Source organism: Bufo gargarizans, chromosome 2, assembly GCF_014858855.1.
Source record: "Bufo gargarizans isolate SCDJY-AF-19 chromosome 2, ASM1485885v1, whole genome shotgun sequence".
Classification (NCBI taxonomy): Eukaryota; Metazoa; Chordata; class Amphibia; order Anura; family Bufonidae; genus Bufo; species Bufo gargarizans.
The window spans coordinates 565685447-565701291 of record NC_058081.1 but is presented as its reverse complement, the minus strand read 5'-3'; the positions used below and the strand labels follow the sequence as shown (position 1 = coordinate 565701291).

At 41.9% G+C, this 15845-nt stretch overlaps 1 protein-coding gene across 1 annotated transcript in view; it reads left to right on the top strand.

Moving 5' to 3' along the window:
- The window catches only part of LOC122926152 (otogelin-like protein), a 95882-nt gene that overhangs the window by 69201 nt on the left and 10836 nt on the right, over positions 1-15845 (top strand). The window contains 24 exon segments of the mRNA XM_044277532.1: positions 727-767; positions 876-975; positions 2149-2165; positions 3717-3731; positions 3881-3983; positions 7041-7136; positions 7992-8014; positions 9750-9858; positions 9952-10053; positions 10187-10227; positions 10328-10427; positions 10986-11002; positions 11633-11741; positions 11835-11936; positions 12070-12110; positions 12211-12310; positions 12869-12885; positions 13568-13676; positions 13770-13871; positions 14005-14045; positions 14146-14245; positions 14804-14820; positions 15498-15606; positions 15700-15801. Of these exon segments, the coding sequence (XP_044133467.1) occupies positions 727-767; positions 876-975; positions 2149-2165; positions 3717-3731; positions 3881-3983; positions 7041-7136; positions 7992-8014; positions 9750-9858; positions 9952-10053; positions 10187-10227; positions 10328-10427; positions 10986-11002; positions 11633-11741; positions 11835-11936; positions 12070-12110; positions 12211-12310; positions 12869-12885; positions 13568-13676; positions 13770-13871; positions 14005-14045; positions 14146-14245; positions 14804-14820; positions 15498-15606; positions 15700-15801 (1713 nt within the window).

Here is a 15845-nt window from a genome sequence, read left to right as displayed (position 1 = left end):
ATGCTTAACATAGGAAAATCAGCAAACGAAAATCATAAATTACTGCATAAACTGCTAAAAGTCACAGGCAGAATGGTACAGGAGTACTGCAGTTCATGTCCCCCACAGTGGCCCCCATTTTCATGTCCCCCACAGTGGCCCCCATTTTCATGTCCCCCACAGTGGCCCCCATTTTCATATCCCCCGCATCGCCCCCTCGCCCCCATTGTAATTAATGCCCATACCCCCCCCCAGTGTCTCCCCATTGTAAAAAATGTGCAACCACATTGCATGGTCTCGGTGACGCACCCACTGTCCAGGTCTGTCCCACAGATTCAGGCTCTCACAGCAGGCTTCTTTCTCAGCACTGCTCCAGGCGGGCGGTAACAGGCAGGCAGTGCGGGCGGCGGCGCTCACTCACTGTACGTCACTCGCCTGCGCCACCTAGTGGGAGGAGCAGGCGCGTGACGTCAGTGAGCGCAGCCTGCGCGTACAGGAGCTGAGTGACTGGTGAGATACGGACACGGTAATTAAGAGAGGAGCGCAGGTCGCGGGGCAGGAGAGATCCGAGGGAGGGAGACGGGGCGCAGGAGAGTCGCAGAGGAACGGCGCCCCCAGCAACAAGAGGGCGCTCTACACGGTGGCCTGCCCGGTCCAAGAAACGGCACTGATCCTTATAGCTGCTAAAGTTCAGACTCGTTTCCACTGAAAATGTTCCATGAAGATTTCTGTTTGTTTCTTTGACAGCCACTAAATCATCTACCCCAGCTTCATCTACCCCAGGCAAGGTACAGTCATGCACTTTGATAAACTTCTCAGAAATTTGACTGATGTAAGTGTCAAACATATAACTGATGAGTCGAACTTCATGGTTTATGTCTCTGTTTGCTTTACAGTGTGCGGGTGTCACCTGTCCTCCTCTTCCAATGTGCAAAGAAAATTACAGATTGGTGGAAGTGACCTCACAAAATCCATGCTGCGAGGAATATGAGTGCGGTGAGTGTTTTTTACCTTTGCACGTTTATTATCTCAGTTAAGGCGATGTTCACATCTGCGCCAGGCTGACCGTTGTTCTGATCCGTCAGGATAACAAAGTAAAAAAACTATCCCATTTACATCTATCCCCCATTGACTGCAATGTAAAAAAGAAAAACACAACAAAAATCTGGAAGCTCCTTTCCATCACATATCCATAATATTAGTCTGTAATGGAAATGGCAAGGAACTTGAATGGGGTTAGTAGTTTTTTATCTTTGTTAACACCTTTAGTTAGTTAAGGAGCACCTACCATCAGAATCAACCCTATTAAACCGGTTAGGCTGCCTGGAAGGGTCTATCCTGTTGTTTAAAATAATACCTGTCTTCTGAAAATCTGTTGTGGCGTTCCTGAGAAAAAATACTTTTATTCTTTATGCAGATGAGGGCACTAAGGGGTGTGGCCAAAGCTGGAATGCTGGGGTAGATGAACAGACTAGGCCCCGCCCCTCGGTGCACTGAAGCCTTCATCTGCATAAAGAATAAAAGTCTTTTTTTCTCAGGAACACTGCAACTGATTTTCACAAGACAGGTATCGTGTTAATCAGCAGGATCAATCCTACCAGGCGGGATCTATCTATCTATCTATCTGGGTGTTTGTCTGCCTCTCTGTATTTGTCTTGAATTTAAAGGCATTGTCTCATGTCAGACACTGTTGGTGTATCACCAGGATTTGTCATCCATGTCAGATTGGTGCGTGTCCCACCTCTGGGACTTGCACTTATCTACAGAACGTACCACTGAAAGTGAAGGAGAGCGCACTGAGCATGTGCAACATGCTCTGCACCCATTTCTATGCAGCTGCTCTACATTCACTTGGGGGGTCCTATTCTGGAAATATGACCCGCACCTCTCTCACATTGGTGGAGTATCCTAGCGATATGCCACCAGTGTCTGAGATGAAACAACCCATTCAAATGAATGTTTTCAGGCGAGATGGCGAATTATGATAGTTAAAACCTCTTTAATTTACCTATATTGCACTTTTTCAGATGAATACAATTCTATATGTACAGTATATTTCTGTTTTTGAGTTATACATAGAGATACAGAAACACTTAGTTGCTCTGCTCAGTGATCTAAATGACTATATTGCACCTACTTTTATAAAATATTATTTTCTTTTCTTTCCAGAACCTATCACTATTTCTGTAAGTATATTACTAAATACCATCTGGTGTATAATATATTGTATGATTGAATCTTTAAATGCCCTAGGTCACTGTCAGATTGCGGTACCTGGGGACCACCAGTAACATTTATTTCGGGGCCCATTGTACAAGTACATATAAATATTAGTTGACCCTCATTTACAAATCCCTAAAACTGCTACAAACCCACATTTATGTTCAGAAGTTACCTGCTGTCTAGCCTTCTCTGTCCTGGAGACATTGGGGGAGACGCAATGACAGCGCTGGGAGTTTTCACAAGGCCATAGGTTGTCATAGCAACTGATCAGAGCCTCTTATTTCCCAGAGGGGATTTTGATCTGAGCCCCTTCTTTCTGTCTAACCCCTCGAATGGCTTGGTCTCTATTCACACAGCATCTCAGGGGTTAAATTTCTAGGATTGGTGTTATCTCTGATCCTGGTCATTGCAGCTGGGCGCCGGCTCTATTACATTACTGACAGTCGCCAGCTATGGAGTGGGATAAACTCATGAGGCGGCTCCATACACTTACACTGCACCAAGGACACACAGTTACATCGTGGCCTTTCTAAGGCTGGGTTCACACCTGAGCGTTTTACAGCGCGTTCCTACGGGAATGGTTCTCACCTGGGCGTTTTACAGCGCGTACGATCGCGCTGTAAAACGCCCGACGCTCAAACAAGTGCTTGAGCTTTTTTTTGGGCATTTGTCGCGCGTTCCCGCACATAGATATTCGGGAACGCGCGACAATGTGCGCACGCCTGTCTCTGTATGCGCGATTGTAAACGCCCGTACAATCGCGCATACAGAGCGCTCGTTTCAGAACGCTCAGGTCTGAACCCAGCCTAAGAGAGGGTTGGGGGGGGGGGGGTGAAGTGTGAAATTAAGTTAGGGTTGAATTAGGAAAATTCAAGGCTAATTTTGTTCACAATCCTCATCTCTTGAATAGACGAGAGGGCAGTTATAATGAACTTCTCTTCTGTGGAGGATCTGTCCAGTCCTTCATCATACAGACAATACACTGACTTATAAAAACACTGTGTAATGCTTCCTTCCGCCTGTGATGGCGCTGCAGGGAGGTTGAATATCTACCAAGTTCCCCCATAGATTACAGTTGAACACTCTGGTTCCCTACAGGGGAAGATTTTGTGATCATCTTATTGTCAAGGGACCTTCTAACAAGTAGGGATTGTCCAAAGCAAGCAGATAACTTCTTTAGTGACGTGCCATTTTGCACAATGTTTGGTTTATATATACAGTACCCGAGTCAGGAGGTGGCATAAGAAAAGAGAGGTTCTAAAATGCCTAGTTAGGTGCCGCACATTTTTCACGTCATGTGTCATAAATTCACACATCCTATGGCACTATTGATGAATTCTCCCCATTGTGTATTTAAAATACTGATTATTTGCTCTCCATTTATAACTTTTTTCATATTTGTTTTTTGGCACTATTGATGAATCTTCCCCATTGAGTATTGAATTATATGGTTTTTATGTAATTGTTGATTATTTATGGTTGATTTATAACTTTGGTATTTCATCTTTTTACAGACTCCAACCCCCAAGGTATGTGACATGATATATTATTTTGGTCAGTTTTGGAATAGATGGAATGACTTGAATGACTAATGAAAGGGAGCTGGAGTTGTATGAATGTTGTATCTCTTGCTTGGTGATATAGAAATAATATGAATGCTTTTTTCTCATGTTGACAGCAATGTGATCTAGTCACGTTTTCTGTGGACAACTGCGCCCCTGGGGAAAAACTCCTTGTGAAACCAAACCCAGAGAATCCAAACTGTCCGATGTATGAATGCGGTAAGTGCAGAGCCGTTTTCTGACACTCACGACCACTGCACCCTGTCCCTTAGTTGACAATACTGTAGTAATCTAGCAGAGAATCCAGATGAGTGTCTTTGGTGAGATCCCTATCTTCTCCCAGCACAATCAGCTGTTCTCATGTGATGTGAGAAACAGCAACTTGTCTGCAGACCCCAAACCCCGTCCCAGAGCAGCCACGGAGTGCTCAATGTGCAGTATTGTAAATGGAAGGCTGGAAACGCCATGGACTGTCATGCTCCGTGGTTGTTCAGTGATTGCAGAGATTCTGGGCGTCACACAGTAATAGCTAGTTTTTATACATGGAGACAAAGGTATTTGTGTTTGACAACTTGTGTTACAGAAGGATCTTTGCATTCAGTATTACCTTCTAGAAAGGATATAAAAATTTTAAGGTTTAAAAGGGTTGTCCCATTTCAGGCACTGGAGGCATGTCACTAGGTTATGCCCCCAAGGTCTGATAGGTGCGGGTCCCACCACTGTGACCCGTAACTATACTTAGAATGGATCCTGCAAAGTCCCGGAGGGCGCAACGCACATTAGCGGCAGACCCTCCATTAATTACTATGGGAGCACTGAAAATAGCCAGGTACTGGCTCAGCTATTTCTGTCAGCCCCATAGAAGTGAATGGAGCAGTAAACACGCTTGTGCGGTGCTCTTTCAATTAATTTCAATGGGACTTTGCGGGTTCCATTCTAAGTATAGGTGCGGGCCCCCAATGTCTGAGATGAGACAACCCCTTTAAGAATTAGGGCATGGCTACATGGTGACATTTGACCAAATGTATGTCAATGGTGTCGCAATGCAACATTCTGCGACTGCGAAAGTGGAAGAAAATCCAGATGTCGGATTTTGCAAGTCACATGTTGCATGCAACTTTCACTTCATTGACTTTAATGTGAGTGCTGCATGACACATGACTTTCCTGCCACTTGGCTGTGTTTTCACCGTCAAATCCCAGTTCTAAACGAGTCACACAACATCTAGTTACAGACAAGTTGCACACATGTTGTTTCACGTTACTGTTCTGCACCTTGGAGTCGCGCGGCACATGTTGCTTTTTAGCCGTACCCTTACTCAGGTCACTGACCAACATCAGATGCTGCGCTCTTGTACTCAGCCAATGTGCTGTAGGTAAGAGGTCAACAAGACAGAACTTAAGCCTTTATTTTACTTTATAGTGTCTAATGGTACTACTACACCTCCTCCTGTATGGACCCCAACACCTGGCGTAAGTATACCTAAATTATACACATTCTGAAATGTCTTTTATCTTGCATCTGACAAACCAGGAGGGCTGATAATCCGCCATTGTAGTAATTGTTGACCAGTGAGAAGAACCAACAAAGTTACGGCTCATGCACATGAGCGTATTTTCTTTCCGTGTCCGTTCCGTTTTTTGCGGACCATATGCAGAACAATACATTTCAATGGTTCCGCGAAAAAAAAAAAAAGGAAATTATGTGTATTTAACTATGTCCTATTATTGTCCGCATTACAGACAAGGATAGTACTGTTCGATTAGGGGCCAGCTGTTCTATTCTGCAAAATACGGAATGCACACGGACATCATGTGTATTTTTTGCAGATTATTTTTTTGCGGACTGCAAAATACATACGGTCGTGTGCATGAGCCCATAGGCTTTTTGGATGGATTTTTGTATGGATTTGAAATCCGCACGTAAATCCACCATGAAATGCGGATTTAGACATGGACTCCACAGGTAAACTGTTGTCTCTTGTGGATTTTGATATCAAAGATCAAAATTCCCTTTTCAGAACGTCTATGGAAAAAAATCTGCAGCAAATCCACATACAATCCACAAAACTGTGAAATCTGAAGCATGTGCACAGTATAAGTAAAACTCCATGGACTCGCACTGCGTAGCACGTGAACTTAGCCTTACGGTGAACTTGCGGCGTCGGTACCTGTGCTGCGGTTTGCAATGCACGGGCAACGACCGTGTGCACGCTGTCTGCGGACCCATTCACTTAAATGGGTCCGCGATCCACATCCAACAGTCCAAACCGCAGAAAAGTTCTTCCGATCCGTGCCTTCATTCCGCACTGCACAGTATCTTCCAGATTGCGGACGTATTTACTCAGTGGCGGATTGGGAACTTAAAGTGGCCCTGGAAAAAAAATAAGTGGCCCCACTTATGTAGTTGTAGGCGGGTCCAAATTGACAAGTAGGCAGGGCCAACAGAAGTAGGTGGGGCTTGTAATACTGTAGTGCAGTACAGAATACCACCCCAGCAGAACAAAATACCACAGTGCAGCACAAATTACTGCCGCCCCAACCACAGTATTCAACTGTATCACTATCAATGCAGTTGATTTCAAGAAGGCACCTGTGGCCATTCAGCATTGGATCATTATGTTCCTGGCCTGTGGCCATCAAGAGGGCTTGGGCGGCCTCCTGGGCATCAGCCCACTGGGAAATTTCTCTGTAGGGTCTATGGCCAATCCGCCCCTGCATTTACTTGTTATGGTGCGCACAATACAGGCACGGACCTGCTGCATGAGGCCTTATAGTAGCTCCTGACCCTTAAATAGGTATTCTGGTTATAAGAAGCCGAGTTAGGGCCCTCCTCACCTATATACTGCATAGGGAATAAATGGAGCACAATGCTTGCTCGACAAGCTGTCCCATTCATTATAGGGTGCAGAGCCCCTGACCTTATGATTGTGAATCTCACATTTTAGTAGCTACAAGGTCTTGATAGTGCATTAAAGAAATGTTTCTATATATATTTATGATTGTTTGAATTTACTTGTTACATGTAGACTGACACTGATTTTATTTGTAGGTTTGTGACGGCACCATTTGTCCCACCATTTAGATGTGAGAAGAATGGCTCTAGTAAGGTTTTGGATTCGATAGTGAATTGCTGTCCTGAATACGATTGTGGTGAGTCATTGCATATCTGAAAGACACTTGCTGCATCTCACACTGGTGTCCGAGAGCTATGCACGTCTTGAATTTTGTATTGAAATATTCATTTGCTCATTTCATTGTTTCTTTTTCTTTACAGTATGTGACCCATGCCCCGCTGCTCCATATTGTAATGGAAATAAACCAACAATGTCCATTGACCCTGAAAAGGAATGCTGCTTCACATACACATGCCGTCAGTATTCATTTATATCATTCTTACAATGTTTTAGAAATGTTACACAGTGTGCAGGAAGAATGCGCTGTTCATGTAATATCATTGAGGGGTCTCCCCCAAATGTATACCCTCTCCTATTAGCCAGAGGGCAGAGACCTGCTAAATAAAAATGTTCTCCATTCTCAGGGACCTGGCCCATACATGTGTTATGTCAGTGGCTATCCATAAGAATGGCTTCCATGTATCCCTAGTAATACACTACATCTCCGCTGCTAATGCTGGGGAAAGTGTGGCTGCCCACAACTTCCCCCAGTGATCATAGCTGATCACCAGGGGTTTCAGAAGCTGGATCTGCAGTAATCAACGGATCACAGGGCCAGCTTGATTTCAAAAGGGATTGTATGGCGAGACTACTTCAGTAAGCCTGGAGGGCAATATAAACACCTATAATAATTGCCATACAATATGTATAAGTAAAACATAAATCTTTATGAATACGCCAATATCATAATAATAAAATGCAGAATGCATACATGTAGGATGATCAAAAGTATACAAAACCACCTCCCTGGTGATGCGAGTAACAGTATACAGTATATCTGCGATATCTTCGATATCTCAAGGTGATGGCTGCAGAAAAACCGTAGACTCCCAGTGCCTCCCCCGTCCCCCTTGAATTGTATTGTCTCTGGAGAACCCAGTATATGAAAATGGCTCCTCAAATCACTCAACCTCAATGTTAGCAACAATAAATCACTGCAATACTATCTCAAGCCTCTAGGTGATGCACTGCTCTGCATCATCTATGATAGTAATTATAGTCTGCCTTCACCTGTATGAGCATTTTCTTTAACTTTTCATTTTCCTTTACAGCTCCAGAAAGCACTCCACCACCTGTAAGTTTCAAATCATAATGTACATGTAATCTGCAAGCATTATCTAAGGGTACTTTCACACTAGCGTTAAAGTTTTCCGGTATTGAGTTCCATCCTAGGGGCTCAATACTGGGAAAAAAACGCATCAATTTGTCTTTATTGCATACTGGACGGAAAGCAATCCGTTCAGTATGCATCAGGATGTCTTCCGTTCCGTCCCTTCATGGTATTTGGATGGAGAAAATACTTCAACATGCTGTGGATTTTTTTCTCCGGCCAAAATTCCGGAAGACTTGCTGGAATGCCAGCATTAATTTACATTGAAATTTATTAGTGCTGGATCCGGCATTAAAATTGCTGTATTGACGGAGCCGGTCTTCCGGTCTGCACATGCGCAGACCTTTAAAAATGTGAAAAAATTAATACCGGATCCGTTTTTTGGGATGACACCGGAGAGACGGATCCGGTATTTCAATACATTTGTCAGACGGATCCAGATCTGTAAACAAAAGCAATCAGTATACATACGGATTTCCGGATCTGGCAGGCATTTCCAGCAACGCAATTGTGAAAGTACCCTAACTCTGCATCCTGTAGCTTCATCTTTATTTCTGATCCTTATATAATGCCAACATGTTCCATGGAGCTGTACAGAGATGGCCATCACGCACATCAATCCCTGTCCCCTATGGGGCTCACAGTTTAAATTAATTGCAGTATATTTACATATGGAGCAATTTCATATAAAAAAATGTAACCTCTCTGGATGGCGATTTTTTGGGGGGACTGTGGAAAAGGAGAGCCTACAAGTCCTAATAATCTCATACATTCCCTTTTATAAAAAAAACCAAAAAAAACATTGCCCTACAATTTAGATTAGGAATAGTTCTATCTCTATCGCTACCTTCCCTCTAGGTACAATCTCTACTATTCCTTAGGCTACTTTCACACTGGTGTTTTGAATTCTGTTTGTGAGATCCGTTTCAGGATCAAAACGGATCAGTTCAGCCCCAATGCATTCTGAATGGATAAGGATCTGTTCAGAATGCATCAGTTTGGCTCCGTTCCGCCTCCATTCCGCTCTGGATGCGGACACCAAAACGCTGCTTACAATGTAAGTCAATCGGAACGGATGCATTTTCACTGACACAATATGGTGCAGTTGAAAACGGATCCGTCCCCCATTGACTTTTAATGTAAGTCAGGACGGATCCGTTTTGACTTAGACTGTTTTTTTAAAGAATAATGCAGACGGATCCGTTCTGAACGGATACAAGCGTTTGCATTATCAGTGCGGATCCGTCTGTGCAGATACCAGACGGATCCGCACCTAACGCAGGTGTGAAAGTAGCCTAACATGAGTATATCTAATGTATGTACAACTGTCTATGTATGTCTTGAGACATTTTTGTAGCTGCTTTTAGGTGATTGATGTATATATATATATATATTTGTAAAATGTCTAGACGCATAGGTGGAGATTTAACACAAGTGGTGCAAGGGAAACTGGCTTAGTTGCCATAGCAAACAATCATATTCCACATTTATTTTATTTTTTTAAAGCCCTGACATGTAAAGATGGAATCTGATTGGTTGCTGGTATGGGCAACAACGTCAGTTTTCCTTTACATCACTTTTGATAAATTTCTCCCAATTATTCAACTCCCAAATATATTTGAGTCTTAATTATGTGTGTATTACAGTAGTAGTCGCCATTGTCTGTCATATTAATATATGTTGTGTGTATGTATTTTAGACGCCATGTAAAGATGTCGTCTGTGAGCCACCACCAACATGTACTAAGAATGGTGCTAAACTTGTAGAAATCCCATGGTCTGATCCCTGCTGTCAACACTATGAGTGTCGTAAGTCCTTCTGCCCATACAACCATTGTTATTGTAATGACGTCCATGGACTACATCAACTGATCAATGGATCTGGTTTTCTCTATTTTTCAGAATGTCAGGAGACCTGCAATCCTCCTCCTACTTGCAGTGATTTAAGTCCGCCAGTAAGAATTGGAGACCCTAATGTTGAGTGTTGCCCAGAGTATTACTGCCGTAAGTACTCATGGAAAGCGTCACTATGTAGACCAGGGGGTTGGGTATAACCATCCTTATAGCTGCTAAAGTTCAGACTCAGACGTTTCCACTGAAAATGTTCCATGAAGATTTCTGTTTGTTTCTTTGACAGCCCCTAAAGCATCTACCCCAGCTTCATCTACCCCAGGCAAGGTACAGTCATGCACTTTGATAAACTTCTCAGAAATGATAAATATCAAACATATAACTGATGAGTCGAAATTCATGGCTTATGTGTCTGTTTGCTTTAAAGTGCGCGGGTGTCACCTGTCCAGCTCTACCAGAGTGTGAAGAAAATTACAGATTGGTGGAAGTGACCTCACAAAATCCATGCTGCAAGGAATATGAGTGCGGTGAGTGTTTTTTATCTTTCACATGTATTATCTCAGTGAAGGCAGTGTTCACATCTGCGCCAGGCTGACCGTTGTTCTGATCCGTCAGGATAACAAAGTAATAACAAAAAACAGATCCAGTATGAGTGCCGTAAGTACTCATGGAAAGAGTCACTACCAGGGGCGTAGCAATAGGGACAACAAGGGAAGCAGCTGTTGTAGGGCCTGAACCCAGAAGGGGCCCACCCAGGAGGAAGACTAAAAGATGTCAGGGTCCACTCAACACTATTATACAATGACATTATAGACAGTGACAGTATATATAGTGACATGACATACAGTATATACGTATAAGAAATGGATGGCGAGAAGTGAGTAGATAAAATCCTGCATAGATGTTTCTGGTTCTGAGTGATCCATAGAGATACAGAACATTCTTTGTTGCTCTGCTCAGTGAGAAGGTACTGTGACTCTTATAGTGAAGGTCATGTCGCTTACGTCTTCTAAACAACTTGAAGGTCAAATTATTATATTGCTCCTACTTTTCTTATAACACATTATTTTTTCTTTTCTCTTTAGTTCCTCCTCCTACAACTGTAAGTATACTGATATTTGCCATCTGATATATAATATATTGTATGATTGAATATGGAGGCCAGAATCTTTAAAAGTCCCCGGTATACACAGAATACATTAACATTTATTTTGTGTTTTAGGCCCTTTTTAGGTCTATGTATGATTTGGAAAATATCACTGAACGGATACAAGCCTAAATTATCTCATATATCCGCTTTACTAAAAAAAAACAAAAAAAAAACAAAACATTGCCCTACAATTTAGATTAGGAATAGTTCTATCTCTATCGTTACCTTCCCTCTAGGTACAATCTCTACTATTCCTTAGGCTACTTTCACACTGGCGTTTTGAATTCCGTTTGTGAGATCTGTTTCATGAATCTCACAAATGGTTCAAAACGGATCAATTCAGCCCCAATGCATTCTGAATAGATAAGGATCCATTCAGAATGCATCCGTTTGGCTCCGTTCCACCTCCATTTAGTTCTGGATGCGAAGCCAAACGGATCCGTCCTGACTTACAATGTAAGTCAATTATTTAAATCCCAATTATTTAAATCCCAAATATATTTGAGTCTTAATTAAGTGTGTATTACAGTATGATTAACCATTGTCTGTCACGTTAATATATTTTGTGTGTATGTATTTTAGACGCCATGTAAAGATGTCGTCTGTGAGCCACCACCAACATGTACTAAGAATGGTGCTAAACTTGTAACAATCCCGTGGTCTGATCCCTGCTGTTCACACTATGAGTGTCGTAAGTCCTTCTATCCATACAACCATTGTTATTGTAATGACGTCCATGGACTACATTAACTGATCAATGGATCCGGTTTTCTCTATTTTTCAGAATGTCAGGAGACCTGCAATCCTCCTCCTACTTGCAGTGATTTAAGTCCGCCAGTAAGAATTGGAGACCCTAATGTTGAGTGTTGCCCAGAGTATTACTGCCGTAAGTACTCATGGAAAGCGTCACTATGTAGACCAGGGGGTTGGGTATAACCATCCTTATAGCTGCTAAAGTTCAGACTCAGACGATTCCACTGAAAATGTTCCATGAAGATTTCTGTTTGTTTCTTTGACAGCCCCTATATCATCTACCCCAGCTTCATCTACCCCAGGCAAGGTACAGTCATGCACTTTGATAAACTTCTCAGAAATGATAAATATCAAACATATAACTGATGAGTCGAAATTCATGGCTTATGTGTCTGTTTGCTTTACAGTGCGCGGGTGTCACCTGTCCATCTCTACCAAAGTGTGAAGAAAATTACAGATTGGTGGAAGTGACCTCACAAAATCCATGCTGCAAGGAATATGAGTGCGGTGAGTGTTTTTTATCTTTCACATTTATTATCTCAGTTAAGGCGGTGTTCACATCTGCGCCAGGCTGACCGTTGTTCTGATCCGTCAGGATAACAAAGTAATAACAAAAAACAGATCCAGTATGAGTGCCGTAAGTACTCATGGAAAGAGTCACTACCAGGGGCCTAGCAATAGGGACAACAAGGGAAGCAGCTGTTGTAGGGCCTGAACCCAGAAGGGGCCCACCCAGGAGGAAGACTAAAAGATGTCAGGGTCCACTCAACACTATTATACAATGACATTATAGACAGTGACAGTATATATAGTGACATGACATACAGTATATACGTATAAGAAATGGATGGCGAGAAGTGAGTAGATAAAATCCTGCATAGATGTTTCTGGTTCTGAGTGACCCATAGAGATACAGAACATTCTTTGTTGCTCTGCTCAGTGAGAAGGTACTGTGACTCTTATAGTGAAGACCATGTCGCTTACGTCTTCTAAACAACTTGAAGGTCAAATTATTATATTGCTCCTACTTTTCTTATAACAAGTTATTTTTTCTTTTCTCTTTAGTTCCTCCTCCTACAACTGTAAGTATACTGATATTTGCCATCTGATATATAATATATTGTATGATTGAATATGGAGGCCAGAATCTTTAAAAGTCCCCGGTATACACAGAATACATTAACATTTATTTTGTGTTTTAGGCCCTTTTTAGGTCTATGTATGATTTGGAAAATATCACTGAACGGATACAACCCTAAATTATCTCATATATCCGCTTTACTAAAAAAAAAAAAAAAAAAAAAAAAAAAAACATTGCCCTACAATTTAGATTAGGAATAGTTCTATCTCTATCGTTACCTTCCCTCTAGGTACAATCTCTACTATTCCTTAGGCTACTTTCACACTGGCGTTTTGAATTCCGTTTGTGAGATCTGTTTCATAAATCTCACAAATGGTTCAAAACGGATCAATTCAGCCCCAATGCATTCTGAATAGATAAGGATCCATTCAGAATGCATCCGTTTGGCTCCGTTCCGCCTCCATTTAGTTCTGGATGCGGACACCAAAACGCTGCTTGCAGCGTTTTGGTGTCCGCCTGGAGATGCGAAGCCAAACGGATCCGTCCTGACTTACAATGTAAGTCAATTATTTAAATCCCAATTATTTAAATCCCAAATATATTTGAGTCTTAATTAAGTGTGTATTACAGTATGATTAACCATTGTCTGTCACGTTAATATATTTTGTGTGTATGTATTTTAGACGCCATGTAAAGATGTCGTCTGTGAGCCACCACCAACATGTACTAAGAATGGTGCTAAACTTGTAGAAATCCCATGGTCTGATCCCTGCTGTTCACACTATGAGTGTCGTAAGTCCTTCTATCCATACAACCATTGTTATTGTAATGACGTCCATGGACTACATTAACTGATCAATGGATCCGGTTTTCTCTATTTTTCAGAATGTCAGGAGACCTGCAATCCTCCTCCTACTTGCAGTGATTTAAGTCCGCCAGTAAGAATTGGAGACCCTAATGTTGAGTGTTGCCCAGAGTATTACTGCCGTAAGTACTCATGGAAAGCGTCACTATGTAGACCAGGGGGTTGGGTATAACCATCCTTATAGCTGCTAAAGTTCAGACTCAGACGATTCCACTGAAAATGTTCCATGAAGATTTCTGTTTGTTTCTTTGACAGCCCCTATATCATCTACCCCAGCTTCATCTACCCCAGGCAAGGTACAGTCATGCACTTTGATAAACTTCTCAGAAATGATAAATATCAAACATATAACTGATGAGTCGAAATTCATGGCTTATGTGTCTGTTTGCTTTACAGTGCGCGGGTGTCACCTGTCCATCTCTACCAAAGTGTGAAGAAAATTACAGATTGGTGGAAGTGACCTCACAAAATCCATGCTGCAAGGAATATGAGTGCGGTGAGTGTTTTTTACCTTTCACATTTATTATCTCAGTTAAGGCGGTGTTCACATCTGCGCCAGGCTGACCGTTGTTCTGATCCGTCAGGATAACAAAGTAATAACAAAAAACAGATCCAGTATGAGTGCCGTAAGTACTCATGGAAAGAGTCACTACCAGGGGCGTAGCAATAGGGACAACAAGGGAAGCAGCTGTTGTAGGGCCTGAACCCAGAAGGGGCCCACCCAGGAGGAAGACTAAAAGATGTCAGGGTCCACTCAACACTATTATACAATGACATTATAGACAGTGACAGTATATATAGTGACATGACATACAGTATATACGTATAAGAAATGGATGGCGAGAAGTGAGTAGATAAAATCCTGCATAGATGTTTCTGGTTCTGAGTGACCCATAGAGATACAGAACATTCTTTGTTGCTCTGCTCAGTGAGAAGGTACTGTGACTCTTATAGTGAAGGTCATGTCGCTTACGTCTTCTAAACAACTTGAAGGTCAAATTATTATATTGCTCCTACTTTTCTTATAACAAGTTATTTTTTCTTTTCTCTTTAGTTCCTCCTCCTACAACTGTAAGTATACTGATATTTGCCATCTGATATATAATATATTGTATGATTGAATATGGAGGCCAGAATCTTTAAAAGTCCCCGGTATACACAGAATACATTAACATTTATTTTGTGTTTTAGGCCCTTTTTAGGTCTATGTATGATTTGGAAAATATCACTGAACGGATACAAGCCTAAATTATCTCATATATCCGCTTTACTAAAAAAAAACAAAAAAAAAAAAAACATTGCCCTACAATTTAGATTAGGAATAGTTCTATCTCTATCGTTACCTTCCCTCTAGGTACAATCTCTACTATTCCTTAGGCTACTTTCACACTGGCGTTTTGAATTCCGTTTGTGAGATCTGTTTCATAAATCTCACAAATGGTTCAAAACGGATCAATTCAGCCCCAATGCATTCTGAATAGATAAGGATCCATTCAGAATGCATCCGTTTGGCTCCGTTCCGCCTCCATTTAGTTCTGGATGCGGACACCAAAACGCTGCTTGCAGCGTTTTGGTGTCCGCCTGGAGATGCGAAGCCAAACGGATCCGTCCTGACTTACAATGTAAGTCAATTATTTAAATCCCAATTATTTAAATCCCAAATATATTTGAGTCTTAATTAAGTGTGTATTACAGTATGATTAACCATTGTCTGTCACGTTAATATATTTTGTGTGTATGTATTTTAGACGCCATGTAAAGATGTCGTCTGTGAGCCACCACCAACATGTACTAAGAATGGTGCTAAACTTGTAGAAATCCCATGGTCTGATCCCTGCTGTTCACACTATGAGTGTCGTAAGTCCTTCTATCCATACAACCATTGTTATTGTAATGACGTCCATGGACTACATTAACTGATCAATGGATCCGGTTTTCTCTATTTTTCAGAATGTCAGGAGACCTGCAATCCTCCTCCTACTTGCAGTGATTTAAGTCCGCCAGTAAGAATTGGAGACCCTAATGTTGAGTGTTGCCCAGAGTATTACTGCCGTAAGTACTCATGGAAAGCGTCACTATGTAGACCAGGGGGTTGG